This window comes from Aspergillus saccharolyticus (genome assembly GCF_003184585.1).
Source record: "Aspergillus saccharolyticus JOP 1030-1 unplaced genomic scaffold BP01scaffold_26, whole genome shotgun sequence".
Lineage (NCBI taxonomy): Eukaryota > Fungi > Ascomycota > Eurotiomycetes > Eurotiales > Aspergillaceae > Aspergillus > Aspergillus saccharolyticus.
The window spans coordinates 72,985-100,961 of record NW_020290636.1 but is presented as its reverse complement, the minus strand read 5'-3'; the positions used below and the strand labels follow the sequence as shown (position 1 = coordinate 100,961).

General features: G+C 54.6%; 13 protein-coding genes across 13 annotated transcripts; 7 read left to right on the top strand and 6 right to left on the bottom strand.

Annotated features, from left to right (window-relative positions):
• Positions 1-160: 160 nt before the first annotated feature.
• BP01DRAFT_358476 (uncharacterized protein) lies at positions 161-989 on the bottom strand. Its single transcript, XM_025575439.1, has one exon. The coding sequence runs from the start codon at positions 661-663 to the stop codon at positions 379-381; it is 285 nt and encodes a 94-aa protein (XP_025429464.1). The 5' UTR covers positions 664-989; the 3' UTR covers positions 161-378.
• Positions 990-1,173: 184 nt separating this feature from the next.
• BP01DRAFT_417231 (choline transport protein) lies at positions 1,174-4,353 on the top strand (the record flags this gene model as incomplete). The annotated part of the gene is made up of 9 exons (XM_025579246.1): positions 1,174-1,191; positions 2,451-2,521; positions 2,571-2,594; positions 2,653-2,752; positions 2,802-2,874; positions 2,933-3,310; positions 3,361-3,380; positions 3,437-3,766; positions 3,829-4,353. 9 exons carry the CDS (start codon positions 1,174-1,176, stop codon positions 4,351-4,353), a joined length of 1,539 nt encoding a protein of 512 aa, XP_025429463.1.
• Positions 4,354-4,555: 202 nt separating this feature from the next.
• BP01DRAFT_393344 (GNAT family N-acetyltransferase) lies at positions 4,556-7,970 on the top strand. The gene is made up of 4 exons (XM_025578228.1): positions 4,556-4,679; positions 4,804-5,183; positions 5,249-5,600; positions 7,257-7,970. Exons 1-4 carry the CDS (start codon positions 4,567-4,569, stop codon positions 7,537-7,539), a joined length of 1,128 nt encoding a protein of 375 aa, XP_025429462.1. The 5' UTR covers positions 4,556-4,566; the 3' UTR covers positions 7,540-7,970.
• A 577-nt stretch (positions 7,971-8,547) lies between these two features.
• Positions 8,548-9,262, top strand: BP01DRAFT_99689 (uncharacterized protein). Its single transcript, XM_025580288.1, has 3 exons — positions 8,548-8,748; positions 8,801-9,095; positions 9,136-9,262. The coding sequence occupies exons 1-2, from the start codon at positions 8,675-8,677 to the stop codon at positions 9,045-9,047; spliced, it is 321 nt and encodes a 106-aa protein (XP_025429461.1). The 5' UTR covers positions 8,548-8,674; the 3' UTR covers positions 9,048-9,095; positions 9,136-9,262.
• Positions 9,171-10,304, bottom strand: BP01DRAFT_417229 (NAD(P)-binding protein; the record flags this gene model as incomplete). Its single annotated transcript, XM_025579245.1, has 2 exons — positions 9,171-9,847; positions 9,941-10,304. The coding sequence occupies 2 exons, from the start codon at positions 10,302-10,304 to the stop codon at positions 9,171-9,173; spliced, it is 1,041 nt and encodes a 346-aa protein (XP_025429460.1).
• A 326-nt stretch (positions 10,305-10,630) lies between these two features.
• BP01DRAFT_358468 (uncharacterized protein) lies at positions 10,631-10,949 on the top strand. The gene has a single exon (XM_025575438.1). It carries the CDS (start codon positions 10,676-10,678, stop codon positions 10,892-10,894), a length of 219 nt encoding a protein of 72 aa, XP_025429459.1. The 5' UTR covers positions 10,631-10,675; the 3' UTR covers positions 10,895-10,949.
• A 701-nt stretch (positions 10,950-11,650) lies between these two features.
• On the bottom strand, positions 11,651-12,999 carry BP01DRAFT_402573 (uncharacterized protein; the record flags this gene model as incomplete). The annotated part of the gene is made up of 1 exon (XM_025578646.1): positions 11,651-12,999. Exon 1 carries the CDS (start codon positions 12,947-12,949, stop codon positions 11,651-11,653), a length of 1,299 nt encoding a protein of 432 aa, XP_025429458.1. The 5' UTR covers positions 12,950-12,999.
• A 3,571-nt stretch (positions 13,000-16,570) lies between these two features.
• BP01DRAFT_358467 (uncharacterized protein) lies at positions 16,571-17,597 on the top strand. Its single transcript, XM_025575437.1, has 2 exons — positions 16,571-16,876; positions 16,959-17,597. Exon 2 carries the CDS (start codon positions 16,968-16,970, stop codon positions 17,265-17,267), a length of 300 nt encoding a protein of 99 aa, XP_025429457.1. The 5' UTR covers positions 16,571-16,876; positions 16,959-16,967; the 3' UTR covers positions 17,268-17,597.
• On the bottom strand, positions 17,415-17,974 carry BP01DRAFT_358466 (uncharacterized protein). The gene is made up of 2 exons (XM_025575436.1): positions 17,909-17,974; positions 17,415-17,854 (listed from the first exon to the last, which is right to left on the bottom strand). The coding sequence occupies exons 1-2, from the start codon at positions 17,957-17,959 to the stop codon at positions 17,537-17,539; spliced, it is 369 nt and encodes a 122-aa protein (XP_025429456.1). The 5' UTR covers positions 17,960-17,974; the 3' UTR covers positions 17,415-17,536.
• Positions 17,975-18,899: 925 nt separating this feature from the next.
• Positions 18,900-21,347, top strand: BP01DRAFT_300729 (phosphoketolase family protein; the record flags this gene model as incomplete). Its single annotated transcript, XM_025572004.1, has 1 exon — positions 18,900-21,347. One exon carries the CDS (start codon positions 18,900-18,902, stop codon positions 21,345-21,347), a length of 2,448 nt encoding a protein of 815 aa, XP_025429455.1.
• A 223-nt stretch (positions 21,348-21,570) lies between these two features.
• Positions 21,571-22,129, bottom strand: BP01DRAFT_367262 (uncharacterized protein; the record flags this gene model as incomplete). Its single annotated transcript, XM_025576445.1, has 2 exons — positions 21,571-21,841; positions 21,936-22,129. 2 exons carry the CDS (start codon positions 22,127-22,129, stop codon positions 21,571-21,573), a joined length of 465 nt encoding a protein of 154 aa, XP_025429454.1.
• A 1,352-nt stretch (positions 22,130-23,481) lies between these two features.
• Positions 23,482-25,629, top strand: BP01DRAFT_393340 (uncharacterized protein). Its single transcript, XM_025578227.1, has one exon. It carries the CDS (start codon positions 23,791-23,793, stop codon positions 25,507-25,509), a length of 1,719 nt encoding a protein of 572 aa, XP_025429453.1. The 5' UTR covers positions 23,482-23,790; the 3' UTR covers positions 25,510-25,629.
• Positions 25,630-25,778: 149 nt separating this feature from the next.
• On the bottom strand, positions 25,779-27,087 carry BP01DRAFT_99268 (uncharacterized protein). Its single transcript, XM_025580286.1, has one exon. The coding sequence runs from the start codon at positions 26,847-26,849 to the stop codon at positions 25,869-25,871; it is 981 nt and encodes a 326-aa protein (XP_025429452.1). The 5' UTR covers positions 26,850-27,087; the 3' UTR covers positions 25,779-25,868.
• Between the last annotated feature and the right edge of the window lie 890 nt (positions 27,088-27,977).

The window sequence follows — 27,977 nt, the reverse complement described above, 5'->3', positions numbered from 1 at the left end:
AGGGGCATGGTGGCACAGTAAACTACTATATCTTATTCTGCAGCTTGCAACAAAATATTGATGCGGATGAGCACCTTCCCCACTCCAATCTGTACGTGATATATACTTAATTATCAATGTCATCACTGGCACACACCGCGATAAATGCGATTAGAAACCAGCTAAATGTACAAGATCTGCATCTAAGGGTGGCTCTGTGCCTCCCTTGTGCCACTGAGGTTGGTGCCTTATATGGCTCCCGAGCACGCAGAGCCCTATCGTGTATCCTAGTACGACAAATGGACATCTTTAACAAAACACCGGGATCAAAACTTGCAGGCTCCAGCCATCAACTCTAAAAGGATACAAGAAGTAACCAGTCTATCTCAAAAAGCAAAATCACGGTGACACGCCAGAATCACTATCCAACAGCCTGGTTGTTCCAGACCCATACCTCAACCCGGTAGTCCGCTCGACTCCTGCCGGCTTCAGCATTCCACTGGGAAACGATTCCAAGAACTCCCGGAGATATGGCACGCAGGCGGCAACGATCGTGACGGTCTGCAAGACCTGGCTGCAGAGCATCCAGGGGTATAGGTTGGCCGGGAGGGATGGGCGGGGGTCGAATCCGTGGACAAAGTGGAGTTGGACGGCGGCGACGAGGATGTCTCTATCATTGCACATTCACCCTTGCGATTAGTATTGAAGGTGGTCGGGTCATCTGGGTCAGCGACATGAGAGGATAACGAGAAAGAAAAGGTGGAAGACCTACAGGGTCCGAACACTCAAGCATCCGATCACGACGAGCCGTTTCCGTAGGCGCATTCGCAGTCGGTAAATCAAGACGCTGGGAACAGCAAACAAGAGGGTTTCAATGCTGATGTTCACGGCGCCGTAGTAGGTCCAAAGGGCAGTCTGCAGTGAGGGAGGGGTTGGCACTGGGTAAGTAACTACTTGAGGGTCTGGTTCCAGGCAAAAGAGTCTTACCACATCTAAGCATCTCCCCGACATCACATTCCAGACTTCAGGCGGACGGCATTGGATTGCAAGCGCAACGACCATGGTCAATGTCAAGAGGATGAGGAACGAGCCGACAGCGAAGATCGCACGGGTTAGGGTTGTCAATGCGCTGCCGGATAAAACCATGTAGAAGAGGGCGATGAAGGAGAGCTTCCCCAAGCCCAGCGTCAAGACATGGAAGATTTCCGTGACGTAGATAGCCTTTTGGAGACCGTCGAGTTTGTCGTCAGCGTTGCTGTCGTCCTCCACCCGTGGTTTTCCCAAGCTGCGAGTGGCGGCCAGGGAAACAGTGGCCCCGGCGATCGCGGAGCAGAGCTGCTACGCGTGAGTGCCACGACTTTGTACAGGGAGCATCAGAAACTCGTACTGACCAGTGTGCTTAGCAAAAGAGTCAGCACCAAGATCTTCCTCCCGAGAAGATGCCAGCTCGTCAGAAGGCAGGCAATCACGGCGCCCGATGACACGATCAGCAAGAACCAGCTAACAATCTTGATGACGGCTCCGTGGTCTTCCATCTTGCGCAGCACCAACAGTGGGGTCTATCCGAAGGAGCTCGGAAGATTGTCGTATTCGGAGAAAGGCATGGAGCAAGCTGGGCACATTTAAAAGCGACAGAAGAACACCAGGTAAGCAGGCGTTCTGTTCTATGGGAGCGCATTTGGGTCTGGTTTGAGGGCTGGCCGGTCGGCGACCGTTGAGTGACAATAGCCCTAAGCCATGCAACAATAGCCCCCCTTTGCACTCGATGAAGCTCTACAGCCGTACTATTATAGCGTTTGAGTCTCAGCTACATACCAATACCAAAGTAGGCCACGAATTCATTCTCACCCAAACCCAGACGCCGTGGCATTCAGATGAGTCCGGATGTGGTCGAGCACTCGGGCTGTCTTCTCTGAACCTCATCCTGAGAGAGAGACGCACGGTCAGCAGAAAAGTGACATTGTCCCACCCATTCGGGTTCCAATTCTCCTCGGTCAAGATTGAATGACACGTCGGCCATGGACGGTGTCACAGAGGTCGTCCCAGGCGACGACAGGCATCTTGTGAGCCCCGCTCCTTGTCCTACTTGACTCGATCGGACAGCCCGAAGTTGAATCAGGGGGGGAGCCATCCCTTTTTCCCCCGACTGTTGGTCTATCTTGAAATTCTCACTATGTCTGTTCTTCCCCGGGACAAGTGTACCAAATCTGTTTTCCAATTCAATCCGTCTTATTGTCCACTCCGCCATGCCTCCCTCACCCAGCAAACAGAGCGGGCGCACCCCGGGCGAAAGTGAAGTCGAGCTGACTTCAATCAGAGCCGAGGGACCATCCATCCTCCCCAGCAGCAACGTAATTCTCTGTGGTCGGGATGCACTCGAGCTAGCCCAGGTGGGAAAGCGGGAGGTTCTCAAGGCAAGTCAAGTGTTGGACACATCCCATCACCTGCTTGCCAGCTGACCGATTTGACAGCGGAGATTTGGACTGGCCAGTACGGTGGGATTTGCGTGTAGCCTGATGCTCACATGGGAGGCCTTTCTGATGTTTTGACTCCCACGTCTTTATGCATTGGACACAGTTGACATAGTACAGTAACTTCGGCGTAGGGTTGCCAAAGTAAGACCTCTGATGACTTGCTGACAGGAAAGGATCTCGTTGTGCTCATGTGCTCTAGTGGAGGCCCAGCGGGTTTGGTCTATGGCTATATCGCCGTATGGATTGGCTTCGTCAGCATATTCACTGCCTTGGGAGAGCTGGCGAGCATGATTCCCTCGGTAGGCTTGGAGCTTGATATTGTCTGGTCTTTCTGACGCAACCGTGCAGGCTGGAGGGCAGTACCATTGGGCGAGTATCCTGGCGCCCGAGTCCTCGAAGCGCTTTATCAGTCATGTTACGGGTATGTATTCTGAGTTCCAGTTTTTGAAGACTCGTTGAGACACTAATACAACGGCAAGGCTCAATCTGCATCATCGCCTGGACAGCTGTTCCAACAGGCGCAGTGTATGTCGCGGGAAGTATTTTGGTAAATGCAGTGTCCATGAGCCGCCCCGGCTACGAACCACAAGGCTGGCATGTCACTCTGATTATGTGGGGTATTCTGCTGATTTGCGCCATTCTGAACACCTGGCTGGGGATGATTCTCCCAGTGCTGGAGGTCTTCATAGGCATCATTCATGTGCTGGGCTTTTTCGCCGTCCTCATACCGATTGCCTATCTAGGGCCCAAGGCTGACGCCAAATCAGTGTTTGTCCAAACATTCAATGTCGGCGGCTGGCGTGATATCACACTCGCCACGCTCGTGGGGCTGAAGGGGATCGTGGGTGCTTTTCTAGGTAGTATCTATCGCCAGTGGCTGTAGCAAACGAGAGCTAACGTCAATCAGGCACGGATGGAGTGGTTCATGTGAGTAGCTCTATTGATTTGCACGAGATTTCACCCCTGACACACTCGACACTCAGATGGCGGAGGAGGTTGCCAATAGTAGCCTTGTGGTCCCACACTCGATGCTATTTGCAATCGCCATCAACGGAGTTCTGGGCTTCGCGATGCTGATCGCCTTTCTCTTCACGGCGGGCGACCTCTCCGCCATCCTCAAGTCCGAAGCGACGTATCCCTTCATGCCGATCCTCGAGCATGTCACCCAAAGCACGGGGGCCGCCATTGTGTTCGCAAGCATGATCGCGATCATGCAGGCGTGCTGCGGCCTCGGGGGGATCTCCTCGGGGAGTCGCATGCTGTGGGCTTTTTCGCGAGAACAGGCTCTTCCCGGCTGGCGATGGATTCTCCAGGTACGCTCAGTTGTTTGTCGCTTGCTTCCCCTTAACCGTTAACCACAATCCCGCTCCCACAGCTCAACAAACGAACCTCCGTGCCCTTCCACAGCATCTCCGTGATCGTCATTGCCGCCGGCCTCATTGGGCTCATCAACATCGGATCCTCCGTGGTCCTGAATATCGTCCTCTCGCTCCTCATGGAGGCTTTCTTCTTCTCCTACATCATTCCCCTCTCCCTCCTCCTGTACCACCGAGTCAACGGCCACATCTCTGCGCCGCAGCCCGGGGGGGATCCCAAAGGCTTTGTCTGGGGTCCCTTCCGGGTTCGGGGATGGCTGGGGATCGCGAACAATGTGTTCGCTCTGGTGTTTTCTGCGATCGTAGTGATTTTCGGGTTCTGGCCGGCCAGCAGCCACCCGACACCCTCCGATATGAATTACAGCGTGGCGATCTTCGGGGGGGTGCTGATGCTGGCAGTGGTGTATTATCTGGGCTGGGGGCGCAAGCATTATATGGGGCCCTTGGCCGAGGTTCAGGTTCAGGTTCAGGTTCAGGTTACGACTGAATCCGTGGAGCAACAGGGGGCGGGGGAAAGTTTGTGAAACCAACTCAAGCATCAGACTGTACTGTACTGTACTGTATGTATGTACCTGTGAAGTGAATAAGTAGTGGTCGTTTTCTTAGAGGGGGGATATAACCTCCTTTAGACTTGGACTTTTCCTTCATTTCTGGTGTCTTCTTCTTCTTCTTCTTCTTCTTCTTCTTCTTCTTCTTCTTCTTCTTCTTCTTCTACTTCCGCCTCACCAACAACCATCATGTCACCACCACCAACACCCCCTCCCGCCTTCGAAATCCGCGAAGTCACCACCAAAGCCGAGTTCGCACGTCTGAATGACGTTCTCTGGACGGCCAACTTTCATCCATACGAGTCGGTTTTCCACCTACCCCCCCTTTTCACTTCCTCTCCTTCCCAACAACCTCATTCTCCAGGAACTTATCAATCACTTCCTTTCTCCCCCACCGCATCTCAATAACAATATATTCTGAGACAGACCAATCTTCACCCTCTGCCACGCCACCACCGGTCCCACCGCCGCAGACCGCGCAACCGACCAAGCCCGCGACACCGACCTCCACTGGGCCGCCCACGCCCGCAATCCCGCCTCGCACTACCTCTACGCACTCGACCCTCGGACCGGGCGCGTCGCCGGTGGCTGTGAATGGACCTTCTACCATACCAACCCGTTCCCCGACGGTCCGCAACCCGTGCCGTGCACCTGGTACCCCGAGGGATCCGAGAAGGCGGAGTTCGTGACTCACGTGTTGACACAGTGTTTGTTGCCGCGGCAGGCGTGGTTGCGGAGGGCTCATGCGGGTTTGTTGTTATCCTCCACCATCCCCGGAGAGTGGAACCAGTTTGATAGGGGGGAATGTGCGCGGGGGGGGGGGGGCTAGTTATATGGTTGCTGACTCCATCGCGGATCGGAATACTTCTAGGGGTCAATCGGATGGGCGTGCACCCGGATTACCGTCGACAGGGCGTCGGACGATTGCTGATGCAGTGGGGTCATGCGCGGATTGACGCGTGGGGGTATGAGTGTTTTATCGAGTCCGGGGCGATGGGACGGTGGTTGTATGAACAGTGCGGGTATCGCAGGGTGATGGGGTTGGCGGTGGATTGTGCGAGGAAGGATCCGAGTGAGGAGTGGGAGAGGCTGATGTTTGAGTATCGGTCGCTGGGGATGTTGTTGCTGTGGAGGCCTCCCAGGGGAGTGTGGGATGAGACGGTGCCAGCTGGGCCGTGGGCGGTGACCGAGGGGACCTGGCAAGATGCACAGGGAGGGGGTGAGTGAGGTTGACGGGGATTATTGCTCGGAGAGCTCTTGTGGGATAGAGATCATCCTGGACTGCGATGTTTGCTTCATTGGAGCGGGGGGTGTGGTGGTGACGATTGAGTCTATAGTCTATGCTCGAAGATTCCGGAAAGCTGGGCGGAAGCTGCAGCAGTGGCTCAACGAAGCAGGGTGGGAAGTCGGGGTGAAGAATTTCCTCTGGACAGTCCCACTGGAAAGCGAAAGAGATTTCACGTTGGTGATATAATAGATTGTGTGTGCCCTCCATTGAATTTGGAATCTCATCTCATCGGTTGACTTCTGCGAGGATCGGTGGTAGCACGTCATTGACATCTAATTATTTTGTGGAAATCGGGGCTCCACCGCTGCCTTGCAGAAACTGGCATGAACCGAGGTTGAACTACAAAGGTTGTTTGCTTGTCGCTTCACGTCACAAATATCTGTAATCCTGTCGCGTAGCGGTAGCCCACCTCGCCCATCAAACATGAGTGTACTGCACAGTCACTATACTATACGGGGTGGAGAGAAGTGATGTACTCCGTACTGTAGCACCAACTGGCAACGCATGACTCGGTCGGGAAAAGCCGGTTTGGGTCACCACCGCTGAATCCGGCTTTCGCTCGGTTGGCTGACCCCCTGCAAAGCAACTTCGAGATATCCGGTTCCAAAGCGATATTGCTATTTTTACAATTTACCATAATTTAATAACATCATGTTATAGTCATATCGACTGATGCGCAGGGGCAACTTCTTCATGCTTCTATCTTATCGTGGGCTGACCCACGGCATCAGCCTCGGCCCGCTCTGGCCCAGGGATCCGAGCTCGCAGGGCCACACAATCCAGCTCGCTTGCGGAACTCTAATCATGAAAATCAGCAAGTCTGCCGGTTGCGGACAGGGAGTCGTTGCAGAATTTGATACGATTGCGCGGTCGCACGCAGGGGGGGCCCTTGGGGGGGGGAAACAGTTGGAGAAGAGCTGAGGGGCCAGGTGTGTCCTGGGTTAGGCAGCTCTGGCGACGACCAGCAAAACCTGCAACTCGTGTCGATTGACTACTAGCAAGCATAGGTAGTTATCAGCAAACAAGGACCATATCGCGCGAGTAACTCGAGTCCAAGACAATATTCATTAGGTAGCGAAAATTCACAATCGGTTAAGTCGGCCAGCGGGGGATGGTCGGGTGAGCCGAAGAGTTTTTTTTGCTCTTGTATGCGCGGTTTTCGGGCCAGGCAGGGGAAAGGGTTTTGATAAGAAAGTGGCAAGGCAAGTTTGGCGGAAAGAAGTTGAAGGTCGGTCTTGTTCTGGATGTTCCACTAACCTCAAGGAAGCTTAGACGCACAGATGCCCTGACAGCTTGAACGGTCTAGTTCGGTCATCGCCCCTCGGATCTGATGTGCCGCGCGGGAAAAAAAAAAAAAAAAAAAATGGTGTTCACATTAGTGGGTAAGTATGCATGTATGAATCACAACACCATAGATCGGTTCTGGGAGTATCAGGAGGTCCAGGGGAAGGGAAGAAAAGTTATATAAACGGTTTGTCGAGCAGGACCTCCTTGACTTTTTTTTCTTCCTCATCCAACAAAGCAATTAATCACATCAATCCTCTATTCCTTCCTCCTCCTCCTCCACCACCACCACACAAAAACAATCAAGACCTCTTTTTGGGTCAACAACCTCCACAACTTCTTTCAAAATGACCATCCCATTCCCCATGATCGGCCCCGAGAGCTACGGCCTCTACACCCGCCGTGCCGCCCCTCGCTCCCTCGAGGCTGACGCCCTCGCCAAGGAGCTCCAATCCACTGATGTCTCCCGCGGGCAATTGGGCTCTCGCAGCTCCTCCGCTGCCACCATGATCACCACTTCTACCACCTCGTCCTCCTCGAGCTGGAGACAGAAGCTCTCGCAGAAGTACAAGAAGTTCCACTTTGCTTGATCCATCACTTCTGAGAACAAACATCTTGTCAAATGAACACGAATTGCAGCCATCACCACCACCACCACCACAACAACAACAACGACACTACCACAAACATTAAACATCGAGCTTTTCTGCTCTCAAACGACATCACGGCATCATTGGAGGAGTTTAGACGGTTATCAGCGAGCAGGGGGGGTTCTTTTTCTTGTCAAAACGTTTACTCATGTTAATACTTAATTCTGGCGCGGGCATATAGACATGAACGCTTCATACATTTACATAATTAACAATCCAATTTAGAGAACTTCATAATCCACATTTGGTTCCTTTCCCTTTCTATACTACTTCTGTTCAGCAGACAAAGCAGTAGACAGGTTCTTACCAGGGAGAGAATGTGTTTTTTTGGCACAACAAGCTATGAGAGACACACCTCAATATACCACAGGCTATTCACAAAATAGCTACAACAAGCTCTCATAACGTCCCATGCTTCACCGATGCTGATAGAATCAAATCAATACCAGCCCTGCCGCCGATCCCCCTGTCCCACCCAACCACTAATCAAGCGCCAGAGTAGAAAAAAAACTCAGGCGGTCATATGCCAGCAACACTCTAGCACAGGGGGGGACGGGTCCCATTGGGAACGGCGACACACGTAGTTCATTGCTAGTATGACGGCACCTGCATGATTGGTACAGTAATGGCGCTCTCTGTTCTTTTTTCGGAACCGCGACCGTGCGCAGAAGCTGATTCACGGGTGGCGGATAATCAATCACGTTCTTTAGTTAGTCAGGAGATTTTCTCACGCGCGTGGCGAATCCTGATAGTCGGGGGATCCACATCCCGAGACCAGGCTGTTCCGGACTTGCGCGATTCGGGGCGATGCGGCGAATGAGACTTTCTGTCAGGTTGTGTGTCGGATGTTGGGTTTTCTGGTTCGCTTTGCTACTCCGTGATGAGAGAGGGATGATGGAGGTTCCTGTAGGTGAGGCTGGGATGTGCCCTCGGTCGGGAAGTGTAGGGACAAACTGGTTAGTGAAGGGTGTGTGGGGGCGGGAGAGAGACCAAGTGTTTTCTGGTGGTGGTTCGGTGAGAGTTTTTGGGGGGTTGTATGTATGTAAACTCATGATTCCGCGTAGCCATCCTCTCGATGTTTCTGCTGATCTTGTCGTTACTCTTTTCGTCTTGTTCAACTGCACCCATCCCCCAAGAATCGCGCTATGAGTTGTCCCAAATCGATCATCAAAAGATATACATTGTATTAATGTCACTTAAGCCAAAAACCTACCATCAGGTGTACACACCGTCAGTACACAGCCTCATTACTTATCTCTTCACCACAACCTCTAGATGATCTTGAGTCTTGGGAGCATAAAAAGTCTTCCACTCCATATCCCTCTCGGTGGGATTGTGCAAACCCAGATTCAGCCGGCGGAAGACATACCCGAGACTATCACAGAACCATCACCCTCAGCAATGGTTGGTCGATATCGATGGATGCAGCCTCAAGAATGGTCAGATAACCAGACTCGATGCTGCGATGATGGACATGGCTAGGTAGTGAATACAATGCCAAACTTGTTGCTCCTCTTAGGCCAGGTGGAGTACAAGTTCTCTCAGCACGGTATTCATAGTTATCCTCACTCTCACACCTCCACCCTCACCTTCCCCGTAACCCTAACAAACACGCTCTCCGTCACCCTCCAAACCGCCTCCCTCATCCCCTCCCTTCTCAAGCCCCTCAGAATCTCCATCACTTCCTCCCCCGAAGTTTCCCCATCCCACCACACCGAATACACCCCAGACCCAACTCTCCCATCCGTCCCCCTCGCAACTTCCACCCCCTCAACAAGCACCCTCTGTTTCTCTGCCCTCTCTCTGGCCTGGAATCGCGCGCTCGTCGCCAGAAACACATGCCTCTCCGCCACCTCCCGCGTCGGCAGATACACCAACCATCCAATCACCAAGAGCACCGCCCAAACCACCCACCCGTACCAACTATCGGCGTCGCGAAAGAGGCCCGATCGCACCGTTCCGGGGTACTGGTTGATGAAGGAGACGGTGGGCGCTTGCTCGGCCAGGGTCTCCATTGCCAGCGTCGTAGCCGAGGAGACCTGTCCTCGGAACTCCCGCATCGAGAGTCTCCGGCCGTCGAGGTCAGCGACATCCACGATGGGACCCTCGTATCCCCCGGAGAGGACGGAGATGACGCGGCGGAGGTGTCCCGGTGGGGTGGATTGGAGGAGGGGGAGTAGGTTGATGGTGAAGCGGAGGCGGGAGTAGTAGAGGAGGGAGGTTAGGGTGCGAAGATTCTCGCGGGTTTCTAGGTCGGGGTCAGTGGAGAAGACTCGACTCGATGTATTACTCTATCTCTCTGCCAGGGTAGAGCAGGTTCATGAAGATGGGTTGGGCGTACCAGTCTTCCCCGCAGCGGTACCGGTACTCAGGAACAAAAGGTTCAGGTAGGGTTCTTTCTTCAGCAGCATGGCGGATATCTCGTCTACCGCGGACAGGAGGCTGACGTCTACTGGGAGAAAGTGGAACTCCCCGGTCGGGTTGAGGGCCTGGCAATCCTGGACGATGCGGTGGCCTGCATCAGAATTACGGCCGAGGAGGTATACCCGCGGACGGAGGGCGAGGGTGTGCTGCGCGAATTGTTTGACGGTGGCTTCTCCGATGCCGCTCGTGGCGCCGACGAAGAGGGCGATGGGGTTACGGAAGACGGGAGGATCGCTGGCGATCAGCCGGTTAGAGGCTTGGATTGTGCGGAGGGGAATCATTGTGGGGGGTTGTGATTTTGTGGTTCAGTTAGGATTGCCGTTTGTTTTGGGGGGAGGGGGGTCAATAAGCATTTATAAGTACTGTCAGCACTACTAGTTTATAGCATATAGGTTGCCGTAGTCACTGGCTGGCCGGGATTTGTCAGAACTATAGGAGTTTTGGTCAGCGAGTCTCCCGGTAACTAACTAGTTTAACCACAGTAGTTAGTAAAACCCAAATAAAGGACAAGATATCTAGTAATAATAACTAAAGGCTATAATAATAGCTCAGACTCAAGAAAAGACATATTGTAGTAAAAAAGAGTACAACTACCATTTTTGGTAGACTTATTTCTATAAAGATGAGGTTGGTATTGATAAACATTACAAACATGGGTAAAGAAGATGGAGAGGAGGACAGGCGGCGACTTAGTAGTATACTGACCGAGCGCCCACGAGAGAGCGCTTGGAGACCACTATCATACTTATACTGTTGTCTATTTCTGCCCTCTCAATGTTGTCTTCTTCTTGTCACGAGTTTAGGTAGAATGAAGCGGTCGAGGCTCTCTGACAAGAGGATCTTAGTCAAGGGCTGGAAACAATCTTGGTAGTTTGAGAATTCCATTTGTCGTATCTTTTGCAGTTTGTACATATAGCAACCTTGTAGTCAGGCGCCTTACCATATAACGTCAGTGGAAGGAAGAGTCGTTTAGTGATGTGATTCGTGTAGATTGTGTATAACTGGGGCTTACTCCACCTATATGCTCCTCAATGTCTTGGATGAGAGAGCCGACGTCCTATAGTTCTTGAGTGGGACTGTTACCGTCAGGAAGCAAAGATAAGTGACTGCTTGCCATCGTACTGGCTACCATCTGGCATTGATGGCCAGTCGTCTCTCCAGCCCATCCTGGCGGGGTATGTCTGGAGTGTAGACTGTCCAAGAAAGGAAGAGACTGCCAGGTAGATGGGGGGGATCAACATATCGACAAAGCATCAAAGCAAGCCGGAACACGATGAGGGCGACCAAGGATATTGGGCTTTTCTAGTCATTTGAGCCCCTTTGAGGATGACCCCGTTCGGTGTAATTCAGCATTCACAGGCACACATGCCCTTCCTACGCCTACGCAGGAATAAAGTCCTGCCCGCCTACAAAGCATGTTCTGTCTTTCGACTCACGGCAGATGAGTCTTTTCTCCGCCACGAAGTCTACTTTGAATATTCGCGCGGGGTTACATTACTATACAGAGTCTGATTGGAGGCTTTACATAATATTCCTATGCTGTCCACCCTGCTCAGCTTTCGAGGGTATACGGTTGATTGATATGGATAGAATTCTATGGAAATTGTAAGGAACAGCAATAACGGGTTTAGGCCGAGCCGAGCTGGACAGCCTTCTCGAAGCCAGTGAAGGTGAAGTCGGCGGACTCAGCGCCAATGTCATCACTCGTGCCATAGAGGGTGAGGTAAAGCACGTAGGTTTGGTAGTCGAGCAAGAAGGAGGAGCTATTGGCCAAGGAAAGCGCAAGGTTGGCCCTGGCGATGGCCTCGTGGAGCTGGGTATAGTTGCCCTGGTTGACCCATTCCTGGGTGGAGGGGACGTTGGCACCGTTGGTGCTGACAGTCACATTGTTCAACTGAGCCTGCGCCTGAGCGACAGCCTTAGCGAGGAAGTCGCGCGAGTGGCCATCGCTCGTCATGCCGACGGGTCCGCCGCGATTGGTGGTGTTGGTGACGGGGACAAGCCAGAGACTGACGTTGAGGCCGGCGGCCGTGTCATTGGTGAGCTTGAAGAACTTTTGGGCGTCGGTGAACTCGCCGGGCCGGTTCGAAATGGGTAGGTTGTCCCGGGAAAAGCGCATCGCGTCCCCGTAGGTAACGCCCCCGACGTCGTAGGAGGTATGATCCTCGCCATCGATGAAGATCCCGACAACGTCCTCGGCGCGCTTCATGGCCCACCCCTGGTTGCCGTACCAGAACAGCGCGACATCGCCGGACTGGATAGTGGTATCGAAGTTGCTGGCGGGGATCGCCGGGCCGGCACCGCTGAAAAGGTCGGCATCGAAAACGGTGCCCTCGTAGGGCGTCTTGTTGGCGACGTCGATATTTCCGCGGTAGATCGAGTAGGTGCTGTTCGCGTTGTGCGTGATAGTGTCGATGGTAACACCCTCAAGGTAGTCGGCGTCGATAAGGTCGGTGTAGCCATCGCCGTTGGTATCCCAAAAGCGTACCTCGAGACCGGCGATGAGACCGGTGGCGACAGACAGGGCGGCAGCCTCGTAACTGCTGGCCTCGGTCTCAGCCTCGTAGCCGCCCCACCACGTTGCGGCAGTCGAGTTGTAATACAGCCAGGGCACTTGGTTAACCAGGTAGCCGCCGCTCAGGCACTGGCTAACTTTCTTGAAGGCGGACTCGGTGCCTGGGATGGCCCACAGGTTGATGTAGAATTGACTGTCTTCGATGACGGCCTTGACGCCCTTGAGCGCGCTTCCCTGCTTAAAGTACGGGTCATACTGGGTGGCGGTAATGTTGGCGGCGTCAGTGCCCATATCGATCACGACGGAGTGGATTAAGGTGCCGTCGATCTGGCTGCCCTCGTAGGCAGTGCCGCAGGCAGCGAGGCCCGAGGCGGGCAGCATCGCCAGGACGGAGGCGTTGGCGAGTCTCATGTCTGCAACAACTTGAAGAGGAAAGTCAGGGGAGGAGGGCGAAGGAAATGAGCGACAGGTATGAGAATGAGAGGCAGTGGAGGTATGACTGGCGTCCGGATGGTTCTTATATCTCCTCCTTCCTCAGGGTTGATGACGGGGATGCCAGTCTGGCCCATAAGCAATGTATTCCGGCGTTAGTGAAATATGATCTTCGTCAAGGTTCACTTGAGAGATTATCGGTAGCGCTGGGCGTAAAGGAACAATTAACTAAAATGAAACGTGGGTCTGAGGGGACGAGATGGCTTGTGAAACTGCAGCGAATGATAATATGGCTCTCTCCACGTTCCATGGTATCCCCTGTCGACCTTTGCGATTTGAAGGCGAACCGTTGCGGAGACTAAACCACTCGAAGTTTAGCTTTCTTCCAAGCTTTCAAGATGGCCGCCCCTGTGCCGCCTTCCGGAAATGTTCCAAGATTTCTCTTCACGTTTATCGGCATGCCCGGTTCCACAATTGACAGGCTGATCCGAGATCTTACATCAACCTGGTGGCCCATTTCGATGATCTTCGTCAAACTTTCTGACAACATTTCTGGGCTGAAAGCGCAGGAGCAAAGTTCAACATGAATTTATGCTTACGAGTCGAGTCACCTCTACTAACATGAAGCCAATCGGATCATCAAGATCCAGTTTGCGCCAGAGAAAAAACCAGAATGTTTTCTCTACTCGGGGTGTAAGTTTCACTCTTATTGGGGCGGGTCCTTAGACGACATAAGATGTCTACCCCGTTCTCCATCCCCCCACCCCTTGGCAACGAGAGAGTATATGAGGAATAGTGATAGCGAACTAGTCACCGGACCATTTGGGATGCAAAAACATTGCCCCTATTTATGTGCACTCTACTCCAGAGTTCCTATCAGTCACGCCGCTGTGAATCTTCTTCTCAAAATCGAGGTGTGTTGTCGATTGAGGGAAGACCCGCTTGAAAACGATCCTCCAGATTGCCCTCTCCCGACCATACATTTGGACATGCGAGGACCCAACGTACTACTCCCATCCAAATACACCTGCAACTGAATGATAAGCGTAGGGTGCATATGTTTCAACGTCAGTGTTAGAAGCCCACGAGGAAGCTCGGCCCGACACCGCAGCTGTGCTTCAGAAGTCACTGGCCTTGAATCAGTAATGAAGATAAAGCTACAGCAACACTGTGCTCGAAATTGGACCGGGGACTCAGGAAGCACCAAGGCTGGCGCAATTCACATCCCACGACAAATAAGTTTGCTACAACCCGGCTAAGTGGTGGGCTGTCACATTTCTCACGATGAAGACCTCCGGATTCACTGGGATTTGCGACCGAAATATGCCAGAGCAGCCAGTTGTTGCTGGGCAAGCGTCAAAAACGTGCCAGCTCGAGAAAGGGAAGCTGAATGGGGCTACGGCTAGTTGCATCGAGGCAGTCAAGGAGGCGCACCACGGGCCAACGAAGAGCCTCGGCGAGTGTCAGTCTGATAGGGCCGGTTGGTCATTAACCCGTCCTTCGAAAACCAGAGACAATAGTCCTGTAGAATGGAGTCACTCTGTGCGGGCAGGAGAAAACCCATCTGTTTTAGTTCCTCTGCTACTGATACCCCTGCTGCGCGTCCACCAAGCGTTGAGAGCAACTAGAAAGCACGACTATCGTAGAGTACTCTCAGGCTCTGGTCGGGAGCGATGCATTCTCAGATGCTGGTAACGAACTGGCAGATGTTCTCACCTGGGTTATTAACAGAAAAAATCCTGACAATTAGGTTAGTCTAAGCATAAGCAGGAGGTGTAGCTGAATTTGTTCGACTGCAAACAGGCCTCAATCTTCGAAAGGGGTCGCTTGGAGAGGCTGCGACGCAAATCCCGGAAAAGATCATGTGTACTAAACATAGTGTCGAGCTTACCGTGACTTTATATATTGAGCCAATTGTTGTTCTCTCGATAATCGTCAAAGATTACCGTAGAAGAGATGGTAATTCGAGTCGCGTATTCTCTGCGGCTGCTTCAGGTGCTGGCCTACTATACAGTCAAGTATACGAGATATATATATCGGCCGTAGTTGACCGGCGGTTAACCGGCGGGTTAAATCTGTCGGTAACCATTCTAAGTCTCTCTGAATGACACCTACTGTCTGGTCTCAAGCTGAGCCAAGCAGTTCTACTGTGTAGAACAACGCGTCCCACAGCTGGGGTAGGGTCTCCTCGGTGCAGTCGGCTGCATAATAGTAATTCCCGCTGTCTCCACGAGTATTGGCGCATAACGCAGCAGGTTACGTGCCGGGGGGGGGGGGGGGGGGGGGGGGGGGGGGGGGGGGGGGGGTGGCGGGGGGGGGGGGGGGGAATTGGTGACGCGTAGCACCAGCCAATGGCTGGATATAGAACAGTTAGCCTATAGAAGGGACCCGCACGGATGAACTACACCTCATTTTCTATCTCTGGCTTGTGTACCCGCCGAAGCTAACGCATTTTCCCCTAGTGTGCCTGTTCAGGACGGAGGTGGAGATAGAAAGCTACTGCTAGACTCCCGTTTGCTGCCAATCACTGCTTACATCCGAAAAACGAGGTCCTAGCCTCGGATTTGGAACCTCTTGCCCTCTCATAGCGGTCCCACTGGGCAAAGCACGTCGTTTTGTCTTATTTCCTACGCTACATATCATTTATACTCAGTCTGATAGATTCCAACACTGTGTAGAAGGCTTTGCAAGGCCCAGGGCTGTGTGAATCACCCGTGGCTGCTCAAAGGTTCTCGTAAGTCCTGGGGATAAGAAGGATTACCTGTAGCTGCATAGAAGACCTTCCGGGTCCTCAGAAGCTGCTGGCGACATACAGGTTCGAAGTTTCTTATTGATTCCTGGGGCACTGGCGAGGTTCATGCTCATAGAACTTCATCCCACAAGCTTGATAGTGGGAGTGAAGTGGATGCAATTCAGGCCGCAGTGGACTCGAGGTTGAACATTCATCGGGTAGATTTCAAGACAACATCATAAAATTACGCAATCTGTGGCGTACCAGCCCGTGAATTGTCTGCAAATGAAAAGGTCATCTTGGAACTCTGGAGAATGGGTTAATTGTTGTCTCAATTCATACCAATCTGTGACGCTACAGGTATCAAATCATGGTTCAATTCTTTGTCTTGCCTTGGTAGAGCTTAAAATACGTTGCATGGCAGGATATCTTTCTTTGTGCTGGAATATATATTGAGAATCAGAGCCATATTCCTCCTACAAGTTTGTCGCACTGGCTGGCAGTATTAGTACTTTCTTGCTGTCGAAGAACCCCCCCCACAGACACCATGACTAACCATAGATCCAAGCAGCCATTACTGACATCTGGATTCCAGTCCTGGAACTCATCAAGTGTGATTCTACATACTACCTGAGACAAAAGTCCGGAAGATCCGATTCACTTGTGGTGTCCTGGATTTGCGTGGCTGGATGTTCCTGTTCCGTGTGCGTAACGTACTGTACCGAATGAACCCATCGGCGCGAAATCTAGTCACGTGATCATCATGGTCGACGGTTTGTTGCCATGGTTTTCCTTTGTTTATCTTTACCCCAAACTAGCCTGATAGTTAGGGATTTTCAATCCGACCTCAATATTACCTGTCATCCTAAGCCTTTCACAGACGTATAGAGCGAGAAATCGAACCTCTTCCCGTCCGCAAATGTCGACACTCAGCAACCCTGCAGAGACACCTGTCTTTGATGCATAGCACCTGCATAATATCACTTCGCTTAACAGCCTTCGCTTCGCAGCCGACCTTGTCAACAGTCTCATGCTGCCGCATTGATTGCTCCAGCCCGCCTAATGCTTAGCTTGTTTTAATCAATGTCGAAATCCAAAGTCGGGGAGAAATATCGCAATGACATTGCGCGATAGTTCATCACAATGGCAAAGGCCAAAATGGACCTGACAATGTTTATAAAAGAATGCCTGGACAACAGGTCATTGAACCGCAACAAAGTACCTTTCCCAGCTTCGCTTTGAGCATTTCGAATTCAGTTCCATCTCATGATGAAAGGACCTCTTGTTAACAGAGCACTTGGCTCTCTAGTTGCCATGATAGCCGCCATAAATCCAGGATCAGCAAGCTCTAGTCTTTCCGAAAACCCGCTGGCTACCCCGGACCAGAAAATCCTCGATGCCCTCGCCATTGAGATCTACCAGAACAATACCTTCACCGTTCTGCAGGCTGAAGCCAAACTGGCATACCAACCCCAGGGCCCGCAGACGTCAGCTTTCCCTGATCAGCGTGCAGCTCCTGCACGGGACTACACGAGGGTACGATCATGGTACGTTGGCAGGGGCTGAACTCTTCATCGGCCACCGACTCACTCGGTATTGATGTTCAAGTCGTTGCAATGCGGGACCTGCCGGCCGTTCTTCCGAGTGAGACCCGTTACGTGACAGCACAGGAGCGTGCGGTGCAGCTTGCAGACCGGATCGCTGGGTATGCCCAGCGTGTCGAATATTGAGAGTTGGCTTTCTTGAATTACCTGCGTCTTCTTACGACTTTTTGGAGAATCAACACTATGCATTTGTCATGTCCATCTCCTCCCCGTATAGCCCGGGAACCCACTTCACCGGCACCACCAACCAGGCTTCCCACCCAACATCTGCATTCTCTCACTCATACTGAGCGACAACTCCATGTTGTAGCTCCCTGTCATCATGGTGATGTCCGTAGACGCGGTGTTCAACGAGTGGTAGAGTTGCCGCGGAAAGGAGAACACAAAGGCATAGGCGGGGGAGTGGACGGCGAATTCCCTAAAGCAGAACAGCCCGTTTGGTGGGCCCGGAGATAAGATGGGGATCGGATGGATTGATCCGAGATCCGAGATCGGATAAACACCAGCTCCGACCCCGCCCGGAACTGCTCGGCGCTGCCATCCCCCCGCCTTCAAATGTAAGTTCCATCATGGTTAAGTAGGAGGTTTAGTAGATTTACATACAGCATGACGGACGGGGGAGATTACGGCAATCACGACGGGGCTTGTCGTCATGGCATACGCGGCTTCTGTCGCTCCGGGATGGTGCATTGGATCTCTGCATTGTACTCCCGGAGTATGTATGCTAATCTTGAGTTTTTCCTGCAATAGCAAGGATGGCATGTGAAGCAGGGATGGGCCAGGAGATAAGCGAGAGACAAGCCGGGAAGGCAAAAGTACCAGCAATGAGGGGGCATTGACTGTTTTGGGCCCTGTGCTGCTCATCCCCTGGTCCTTAGGCGGGGCCACTAAAGAGACGATCCTCTCTTCCTCCCCGGAGCTGACGGTCGCATTGCGTCTGAACCACTCGACCATGCGGGAGAAGAAGAGGTGGGATTGTAGTGAGACGGTGGCCATCTGCTAACCAAAGCAGTGTGATGGTTGTCCGTTCTCATCCGATGTGATACGGTGGTGTTCCATGGCAGGCAGTGCAGGGTGGGCTCACATGGATGAGAGAGGGATGTACTCCGGATAACTAGTTAGGATAACTAGTTAGTATAACTAGTTAGTATAACTAGTTTGTATGTAACTACAGTATCGTGCAGCTGGACCGGGGTGGGATCTCACCGCATGGGGTGATGCAGCCAGGCTGAGGGAAGATGGCTCCACATTAGCCACCTGGCAGGCAGGAAGGATCGATCCCCTGGGAGTCTCTGGTCCCTTCATTCACTAATTATTGACTGATTCCAGTGATTCACCGAGTCCATCCCTCGTAAACCGGCCGAAAGAAACCCCCCCGCCCCACCATCAAGCTGGAAGCGGAAGAGCGGCAAACGTGGCTAACCCTGAACGACGTCATGGACTTCCAACCGGATTCGGTCGATGAAAGGCTGTCAGACCATATTTATTCTTGATTCTCCCCAGCCTGCCTTCTCTTCTTATAATAAGAATTGCATCAACTCCCTCTTATCCTCCTCCACTCCATCGTCATCCACCATCACTTCCATCACACACAATGCCTGCCGACGAACTGAGCATCTCGGCCTATGGCCCCGCCCGCTCCACCATCAAGGGTGAACCCCTCGATGCCGAGGAGCTCCGCAAGACGGACGCCTATTTCCGCGCCAGCTTGTATCTGTGTCTGGGCATGCTGTACCTCCGCGATAATGTGCTGCTGAAAGAACCGCTGAAGAAGGAGCACCTCAAGGCCCGTCTGTTGGGTCACTGGGGCTCCGACGCGGGTCAGTCCTTCACCTGGATCCACATGAACCGGTTGATCAAGAAGTACGAGTTGGATGTGCTGTTCATCTCGGGACCCGGCCACGGGGCCCCCGGCATTCTCTCCCAGTCCTACCTCGAGGGGGTCTACTCCGAGGTCTACCCCGACAAGTCCGAGGATGTGGTGGGCATGCAGAAGTTCTTCAAGCAATTCTCCTTCCCCGGGGGCATCGGCAGCCACGCCACCCCCGAGACCCCCGGAAGTCTGCACGAGGGCGGGGAGCTGGGCTACTCCATCTCGCACGCCTTCGGCACCGTCTTCGACCACCCCAATCTCATCACCCTGACCATGGTCGGCGACGGCGAGGCCGAGACCGGCCCCTTGGCGACGAGCTGGCACAGCACCAAGTTCCTGAACCCCATCACTGACGGCGCCGTGCTGCCCGTGCTGCACCTGAACGGCTACAAGATCAACAACCCCACCCTCCTGGCGCGCATCAGCCACGAGGAGCTCTCCGCCCTGTTCTACGGCTACGGCTGGACCCCCTACTTCGTCGAGGGCAGCGACCGCGAGAGCATGCACCAGGCGATGGCCGCCACCCTCGAGCACTGCGTGTTGGAGATCCGCAAGTTCCAGCAGCAGGCGCGCGAGTCCGGCCAGCCCTTCCGGCCGCGCTGGCCGCTGATCGTGCTGCGGACCCCCAAGGGGTGGAGCGCCCCGCGCCAGGTGGACGGCAAGCTCCTCGAGGGATTCTGGCGCGCCCACCAGATCCCCATCACCGACGTGGGGACCAACCCCGCCCACCTGCACGTGCTGGAGGAGTGGATGAAGAGCTACCGTCCGGACCAGCTCTTCGACGAGAACGGCACCCTCATCCCCGAGTTGAAGGCGCTGGCCCCCCGCGGCCCCGCGCGCATGAGCGCCAACCCGGTCGGCAACGGCGGGCTGCTGCGGCGGCCGCTGGACCTGCCGGACTTCCGCTCGTATGCCCTCCCCGACCTCGAGCCGGGGGTCTCGGTGCGCGGCAGCATGATCAACATGGCCAAGTTCCTGCGCGACGTGGTGGCGCGCAATCCAACCAACTTCCGCGTCTTCGGGCCCGACGAGACCGAGTCCAACAAGCTGAGCGAAATCTACCAGGCGGGCAAGAAGGTGTGGCTGGCCGACTACTTCGAGGAGGACCAGGACGGGGGCAACCTGGCGATGCAGGGCCGCGTGATGGAGATGCTCAGCGAGCACACCTGCGAGGGCTGGCTGGAGGGGTACGTGCTGTCCGGCCGCCACGGGCTGCTCAACAGCTACGAGCCCTTCATCCACATCATCGACTCGATGGTCAACCAGCACTGCAAGTGGATCGAGAAGTGCCTGGAGGTCGAGTGGCGCGCCAAGGTCGCCTCGCTGAACATCCTGCTGACGGCGACCGTCTGGCGCCAGGACCACAACGGCTTCACCCACCAGGACCCGGGCTTCTTGGATGTGGTCGCCAACAAGAGCCCCGAGGTGGTGCGCATTTACCTGCCCCCGGACGGCAACACACTGCTCTCCGTCACCGACCACTGCCTGCGCAGCGCCAACTACGTCAACGTCATCGTCGCCGACAAGCAGGACCACCTCCAGTTCCTCAACATGGAGGAGGCGGTCGCCCACTGCACCAAGGGGCTGGGGATCTGGGACTGGGCCAGCAACGACCAGGGCCACGAGCCCGACGTGGTGATGGCCTGCTGCGGCGACGTCCCCACCCACGAGGCCCTCGCCGCGACCGCGCTGCTGCGCGAGCACCTCCCCCAGCTCAAGGTGCGGTTTGTGAATGTCGTCGACCTCTTCCGCTTGATCTCCAAGATCCACCACCCGCACGGCATGTCCGACCGCATGTGGAAGTCCATCTTCACCGAGGACAAGCCCATCATCTTCAACTTCCACTCCTACCCCTGGCTCATCCACCGGCTGACCTACAAGCGGCCCGGCCAGCACAACATCCGCGTGCGCGGCTACCGCGAGAAGGGCAACATCGACACCCCGTTCGAGCTGGCGGTGCGCAACAACACCGACCGGTACAGTCTGGCGATCGATGCGATCGACCACGCCCCGGCCTTGGGGAACACGGCGGCCGGCGTGCGCGAGAAGCTGTTGAATATGCAGTTGATCGCCAAGCAGACGGCCTTCGACGAGGGGGTGGATCCGGATTACATTCGGAATTGGACGTGGCAATGGCCGCGGGAGAAGAAGACGGAGGAGGGGGTCTAGCAAGGCTCTGCTTGGTTGGTTGGGGTTTAAGGCGGGGGGCGCACGAGCGGACGAAAATTGGCTCTGTTGATGTAGTCGTACCTAGTCATGCATGCAGTCTAATAATCAATTTCATCCTGAATTCATCTTGATCTACCCAACGCTCCGTGTTACGCCGCATTTAGTCGTCAATCCGTATATCGCGTCTGCGATCTCCATCTCCTGTCACCATGCAGGCAACTAACTAACGCTCAACCTCAACCTCCGCGATCCCCGTGTACGTACACTCCTCCTTGATAAACTCCGTCGTCGCATTGCGACACACCCAGTGTGACCCCGCGACCGAGGCATCCAGCTCCACCTCCCCGTGGGTCTGCCCCGCGCTGGTGTTGACCGTCTGCACGCGCAGGGTGAAGTGGTCGATGTGGCTGCCCAGACCGTCGGGGAAGCTGACCGCGTGGACCTCGTCGTAGCATTTCACGGTGGTGGCGGTGGGGACGGGGCGGGTGGGGTGCCTGGCGAGACGGTGTTGTCAACTTAGTATCTAGCTTGACTTCGTGGACTGCGTGGAGAGGAGAGGAGGTTGGTAGTGTGGACTACAGTACATACCAATTCACATTGCAGATGGTCGGTGCGGAGCTGGTATTGGGGTCGTAGAGAGTCATGTTGAGCAGCCCAAAGTCCAGATCGGAGAGGGTGCGAGCAGTGAGATTGCGGATTTGGAGGGGCTGCAGGTCGTCTTGGATGCTGGTGGGGAGGGCGCTGGTGGTGAAGAAGAGGAGGAAGAGGGTGCTGAGCTGCATCATGACTGTGGTGGTTGTGTTGGTGGGATTGATAGCTAGAAGTTGAAGTTCAAAGCGGAAAGTGAGTTGTCTGTTCGGTGTGGGGAACAGATGATGGGGGTGTGCATAGCTCTTATACTAACTTATGTCTTGTACGAAGCACAAGAGAAATGAAATGAGATGCATTGAAAGTGAAAGTGAGGTTGTTGGGTGGCTGGGAGCTGCTGTCGATGTGAGGCTGAGCCGCCGATCGCCGATCGTCAGGGTTCAAACCCCCGCTGCTACTATTCTTAGCTGCCCCCCTGACTGAACCTTTTTCCCTCCACAGAATAGAGCTGCCTGCACACGGTCACAAAGAGTGAATAACACCCCAGGAAACATACCTGGTTCATGATAGAACAGGCGCGTACTGTCATCATCAAAGATGCATCAAGAGAAAGAGGTGGAGCACGGGTAATCCTCCGAAGACAGACACACGAGCAGCTCCCTAGCCACTCCATCATGCAATACACATCACAAAGCCCACTTCGGAACTAGACAAAGATGGGATGTGTTATGCGGATATTACCGGCCTGTATCCACCCCAGCATGCGTAGAATACATACGACCGGGATCTACCCTGTCCGCCATTCGCTGGGTTGGGCCCCCAATTTGGGAATGTGTTGGTTCGATGGTCTTGCTCACTGGTGGTAGAATGCGTGCAAGATGTGTTGTGTTGATTGGTAGCTAGTCGGTTCTAATGGGACTGGCATTGCCTCATATCCTTGTCAGACTTTGCCTAGCTATGTAGTCTTGGTCAATTGAGGGTGAGTGGATCACCTCCTGGCGTGAAGGTCCTCGGATGCGAGCACCGGTCCGAGTATCAATGACCATTCGAGCCACCACAGATGGTCATCAAAAGAAACCTCTGATCATTATGTAGAAAGACATATACGCCCTCCAAAAAGAAAACGTATCCAAGTGAATCCACTAATAAGAGGGAAAATATTCAGCCAGTGATCGCGATGATCCTACGGTGACTGATTCGCGCTCTCCGCAAGATGCAGGAAGCATCGATATCTTCAGGAACCAGCTATAGTAGTGGTGGTTCAAGTTCCTCTGCTATTTGTGGCCAGAGAAGGTAATTTCAGCAATACACCGACAATTGATCAGTCATGGATTGGCTGTGAGAGGTTGACTGAACTGATGAGCTTCAACTGAGGGCCCGGTACAGAGAATACAGGTTCATTCACTTCGTCTATATCCACTGATCCTCAAGCTTCGAGAAATTTAATTGCATTTCCGTTGTGAATCACCGCCGGAACATGAATCTGAAAAGACAGTGTGGGTCTGTCGACGAGAAAGGACGTTGCTGGTAATCATTCACCTTGCCCCCACAGCGGAGTGTTTCTGCTCTCTGGAAGATGTTCTTCACTGATCTCAATGGCATCTCCCTCTCCCACATCTTTCATGTCTTCACCGGGGTACAATCTTCTTACTCAGTCGAAGAACACCATTTCGTGGCTGAATAATATCACTCTTGTTGCTGGCGGCTCTCTGCTGAAGCCATGAATGGATTATCCAACAAGGGTATAAGTATCTTTCACCATGCTTGATCCAGCCTTTCCTCTCCATCGACGAATTCTTCCCACATCCACCGACAGATTCTCTCGTGAATCTTGACCCCATACCGTCACAACAAAATGACTGACCACTACCGTGGCCCAACTCCGCCCCCTCGGGAGCCAAGCGCGCAGCCCGACTTCCAACGTCCTCCGCCAGCCATGGACCCAGACGTGTTCTGGGCGATACCTGTGATCCGAGATGCCCTGAATGGAAACCCCCATTCGCCGTGGACAGCGCAGGACACCTGTGACCTCTGGCGGCGGATCTTGGCGGTACGCTTCGCGGACTGGAGTATCGTGGTCAGCCCGATTAGCAGCCCGCTGAGCGATCTCTCACCTCTCCGCGAGGTCGACTACGAGAAGGATGCCGATAAGAACACGCCCAAGGGCATGAGTACGGGCCGGGACCCGGACGACCCGCCCACACCTTCTTCTCCTCCAGTCCCCCGCGCGAGGGTGGACTCAAGTTCGTCGGGCTCAGACATTGCCCATGCGGCGGCTCCTTCACCACTCCTAAACCCGCGCCCCGGCCGGCCCTTGTGGGCACGACCGCCCCCCCTGCAACGCCGTGGTGTGCATGGTCCCGAGCCGATCCCGAATGTCCCTTGCAACCTCCCTCCTCCCCAGTTTCCGTTGCCCGCACCCATGTATGCATATGCGCCGGGGGTGGTGCATGCGCCACGGCCCGTGGAATCCAATCTTCGTGAGACAGCCCCCAGTCCTGCCCGCGCCAACCCCGAGGCCAGCCACCCGGTTCTCGATGACACCAGGCTCCTGGCTTCGAATCTGCCTCCCCGCGGGGCAGTGGGCTTTTCAGCGATCGCATCCCTCTTCGCCGGTCAATCTATGGACGACAGTGAAGCCGAGGCCGAGGACATGGTGGAGGATCCGCATCCCCATTTCACCAGACAACACGCTCCTTGGCCAGCCCTTGCCGAGCTCTACACCGGGTTCCCCCCGCCCGAAGTCCTCTCAGGGCCGACGCCCACCGACACCCAGCCGCCAGGCCACGGCAACCCGATCCCCCCGGCCCGCGAGTTCGAGTACCCTTCGTATCCCGAGCCCCTCAACGACGAAGAGGTCGAGTGGTCACGGCCTTCCGCAGCAGGGTTCACCCGACCCCGCGCGCCCTCCGAGGATAGTGACTCCTCAGACCCCAACGAGCGAATCCCCCAACGAGGCACCTCCGCGCGCCGCCCAATCGTCATCCACAGTGACAGTTCCTCCTCCTCCTCCTCCTCCTCCTCCTCCAGCCCATCCCCCCAGCCCGCCTCCGCCGGCATTATCTTCCCGCCTTTCCCCCCGAAGCCAACCTACAACCTCGAAACCGCCCCGCCAACATACCCCCAAACCGCCGACCCGATCCTCACCCTCCTCCTCACCCGCGCCCTCCCCGGCCAGCCCGACCACCCCCCGCGGCCCCGCCTGTTGATTTTTTGCCACCCGGGCCTCGACATCCACGAGGAAACCGAATGCCTCGACCGCAACTTCCACATGGCCCTCCGCGAGATCACGCACGTGGTGGACACCTATGCGGAGGGGTGCGCCCCGGAGCGGGCGGAGGACTCCCCCGAGCAGCGCCGCGCCCGGAGGCGGGCGTTGGAGGGCCTGCATGTGGCGCATGCGTTCGGGTCGCGGGTGCGGTTCTTTGATTTCGATCGCGCGGATGAAAACGATGGGAAGTTTTTGTTGGATGGGTGCGGGTATATGTTTCCCCGGGGACCCCGGATGGAGGCGAGGGAGGATCCGAGGGGGTTTTTGAAGGGGTTGGATGTTGTTGTTGGGTGGAGGTGGTAAGATGTAGTAGTAAGTTAGCCAGATTTGTGAGGGAGGGGAGGGTGTGAGCTGTGAGATTAAAACAGGGTGAATGTTTTGTGCAACTGTTGCCGAACAAAACAAAAAGATGGAAAATAGAAAATGAGAAAAGAGGGGTTGGTTGGGTTGGCTTTGCTGAATTGGCGGGTCAAGCCTTATCATCCATCACATACTATACGCCCAACAAAGTATCCTGTGACTCCGGATTAGGTATGTAGTATAATAAATATAAAATACAGATCTTTTGCGGTCTAAATGTACATATGAAATATAATATGGCATCTCACCCTGACTTTCCCACCGAGTCGTCCGCATATACAGAGTCTCTTGGAAATGCCCGGCTAACACGTCGAAACCAAACTCCCCCGCGACCTCACGATACTGGCATGCGACCCCCTGCCGGACTCCCCGGACTCCATCGGCCGCACCACCGTCGTCGCATTACTATTGCGCCCCCCGCCCTCCAGACACTCCTCCCACCCCTGCGGCGTGGTGACAAAGGCGCTCGTCGCCGAGGGGTTCGACAGCGGGTCGGAGCCATCCAGACTCGGCCCCTTGGCGATCTGCACCAAGCGGCCCAAAATCGCATACTCCAGCTTCAGCTTGATGCTGTACGCGACGGGTTTGAACATGACCTGCAGGGCGTAGTAGCCCGCATACTCGATCGCGACGACGGCGAGATCCAGGATCAGAATGGCAATGTTGATGATGAGCAGCTGCGTCAGGATCAGATGGCGGGGCCGCTCGGGCCGCAGCCGGAGCATCCTGATCGTCTCATACACGTAGATGCCGGAGAGGAAGGCTTCTTGCACGCAAAAGGCAATCAATTGGATGCGCTCCATCGCATTGTACCCGGCCTGCCAGGCCGGGGCTTTGGTGAGGGCCCCATACAGCAGCACGGTCGTGGGGACGTGGAAGAGCACCGCGTCGAGGATAATCAGCCCCAGAATCCAGTGGAGGAGCTTCGGGTGCTGCAGGACCAGGTGCAGGCGCGACCACAGCACCAGCGAGTGGCCCGTCACCATGCAGTACCAGGTCAGCACGATCAGGGTCACCGAGATGTAGCGCGAGACGAAGGGGGTGAAGAGGAACAGGGTGTAGCCTAGCACGTGTGGGATGAGGCTGAAGGAGGTGATGAGCAGGCTCCAGAAGTAGCAGCCCCGGTAGCGCTGGAAGGTGGTCAAACATAAAACCACCAGCTCGATTGCATTGTACCAGGTGATGGCGGCGAACGCGGAGATGACATATTTCTGGACGGTGTCGCCGGGGATCACGGCGCTGAAACCGCTGCCTTGTTTATGGGATTCATCGAAGGCGGACATTTCATCGGCAGCGAGCGGCGGAGGGGATGCGCATTGTGGTGGTGGTGGGATACCGCGCCAGACGTTGTACGGTAGTATGAGGGGAGAAGAAAGAGCTGGTGGTGGTGTTTGGTTGTGGTTGTGATGTGCGGTGGCACAAAGTGGCTGGGAGAATGTGAGGGAATTCAGGTAGATAAGGTTCTGGCTCTATCGGTGTCTCTAACGCGCCGCTCTAGCGACCACTCCATGTTCCTGAACACGAGGTTCTGCGGGGATTTAGAGAATCATAGAAGATTTTGTTTGAAAAAGGGAGAAAGAGCAGGAGCGAAGTCGGGGATGGTTGACAGACAGAGACTGAGAGTTTCGCCTCCCTCCGTGGGCCCAGAGAGATTCTGACGTCGTCGACCCGGCGAGACTCGGCCTCAATTCCATGGTTGACCCCCTCGTCGTCTTGCCCGCAATGGGATGAGGCCAGTCGGATTGGGTTGATGCTGGTTCATGACAGCGACGTCGCTGGGAGGAATGCCTGGTCAGCTGCAGCCGATTGGCCTTCAGTGCAAACTAGTAGTTACTGGTAGGTTTACCCCAACTACTAGTACCTCCTTAGTCCCTTCGCTCACTATCCATGCAGGCACCGCGATCCCAGTTTCCCCCTAGTGCCCTCAATCGGGCACCGATCGTCCTATGCGGGGAAGAAGTTGCTCGTTAGACTAACTACTGAATAGACTAACATTTCAGGGTCGCGACCGCAGGATATGAAGTGTCGATCACACTCCCCGACGTCTGTGCGGATCGAAGTCTATGAGGTAACCGCACCACCCAAGTTGGTCTTGGCTGGAGCTGAGGGCCTCAACTTGGCCGATGTCTCATAATTGGGCTGGAATGGGAGCACTCGAAAGTAACTCTTCCGGCCTGAAGAGTCTAGAAGAATTGGGTCGACGATTTCTCCGGTCGGCCGGTTCTGCCTGCCAGCTGGACCCTTTTGGTCGCCGGGCCGGTCTGCGCATCTGCAAGACCGAAGAAAGCCATTTCAATCTGGGGAACACACGGCACCAGCACTAGACCCAGTTTGACTATGGTCTACCAAGCAAAGTTTATCGGTGATTTTGGCTGTTTCTGGAGAGGTTAAGAATTGGCGAAAAATGCACC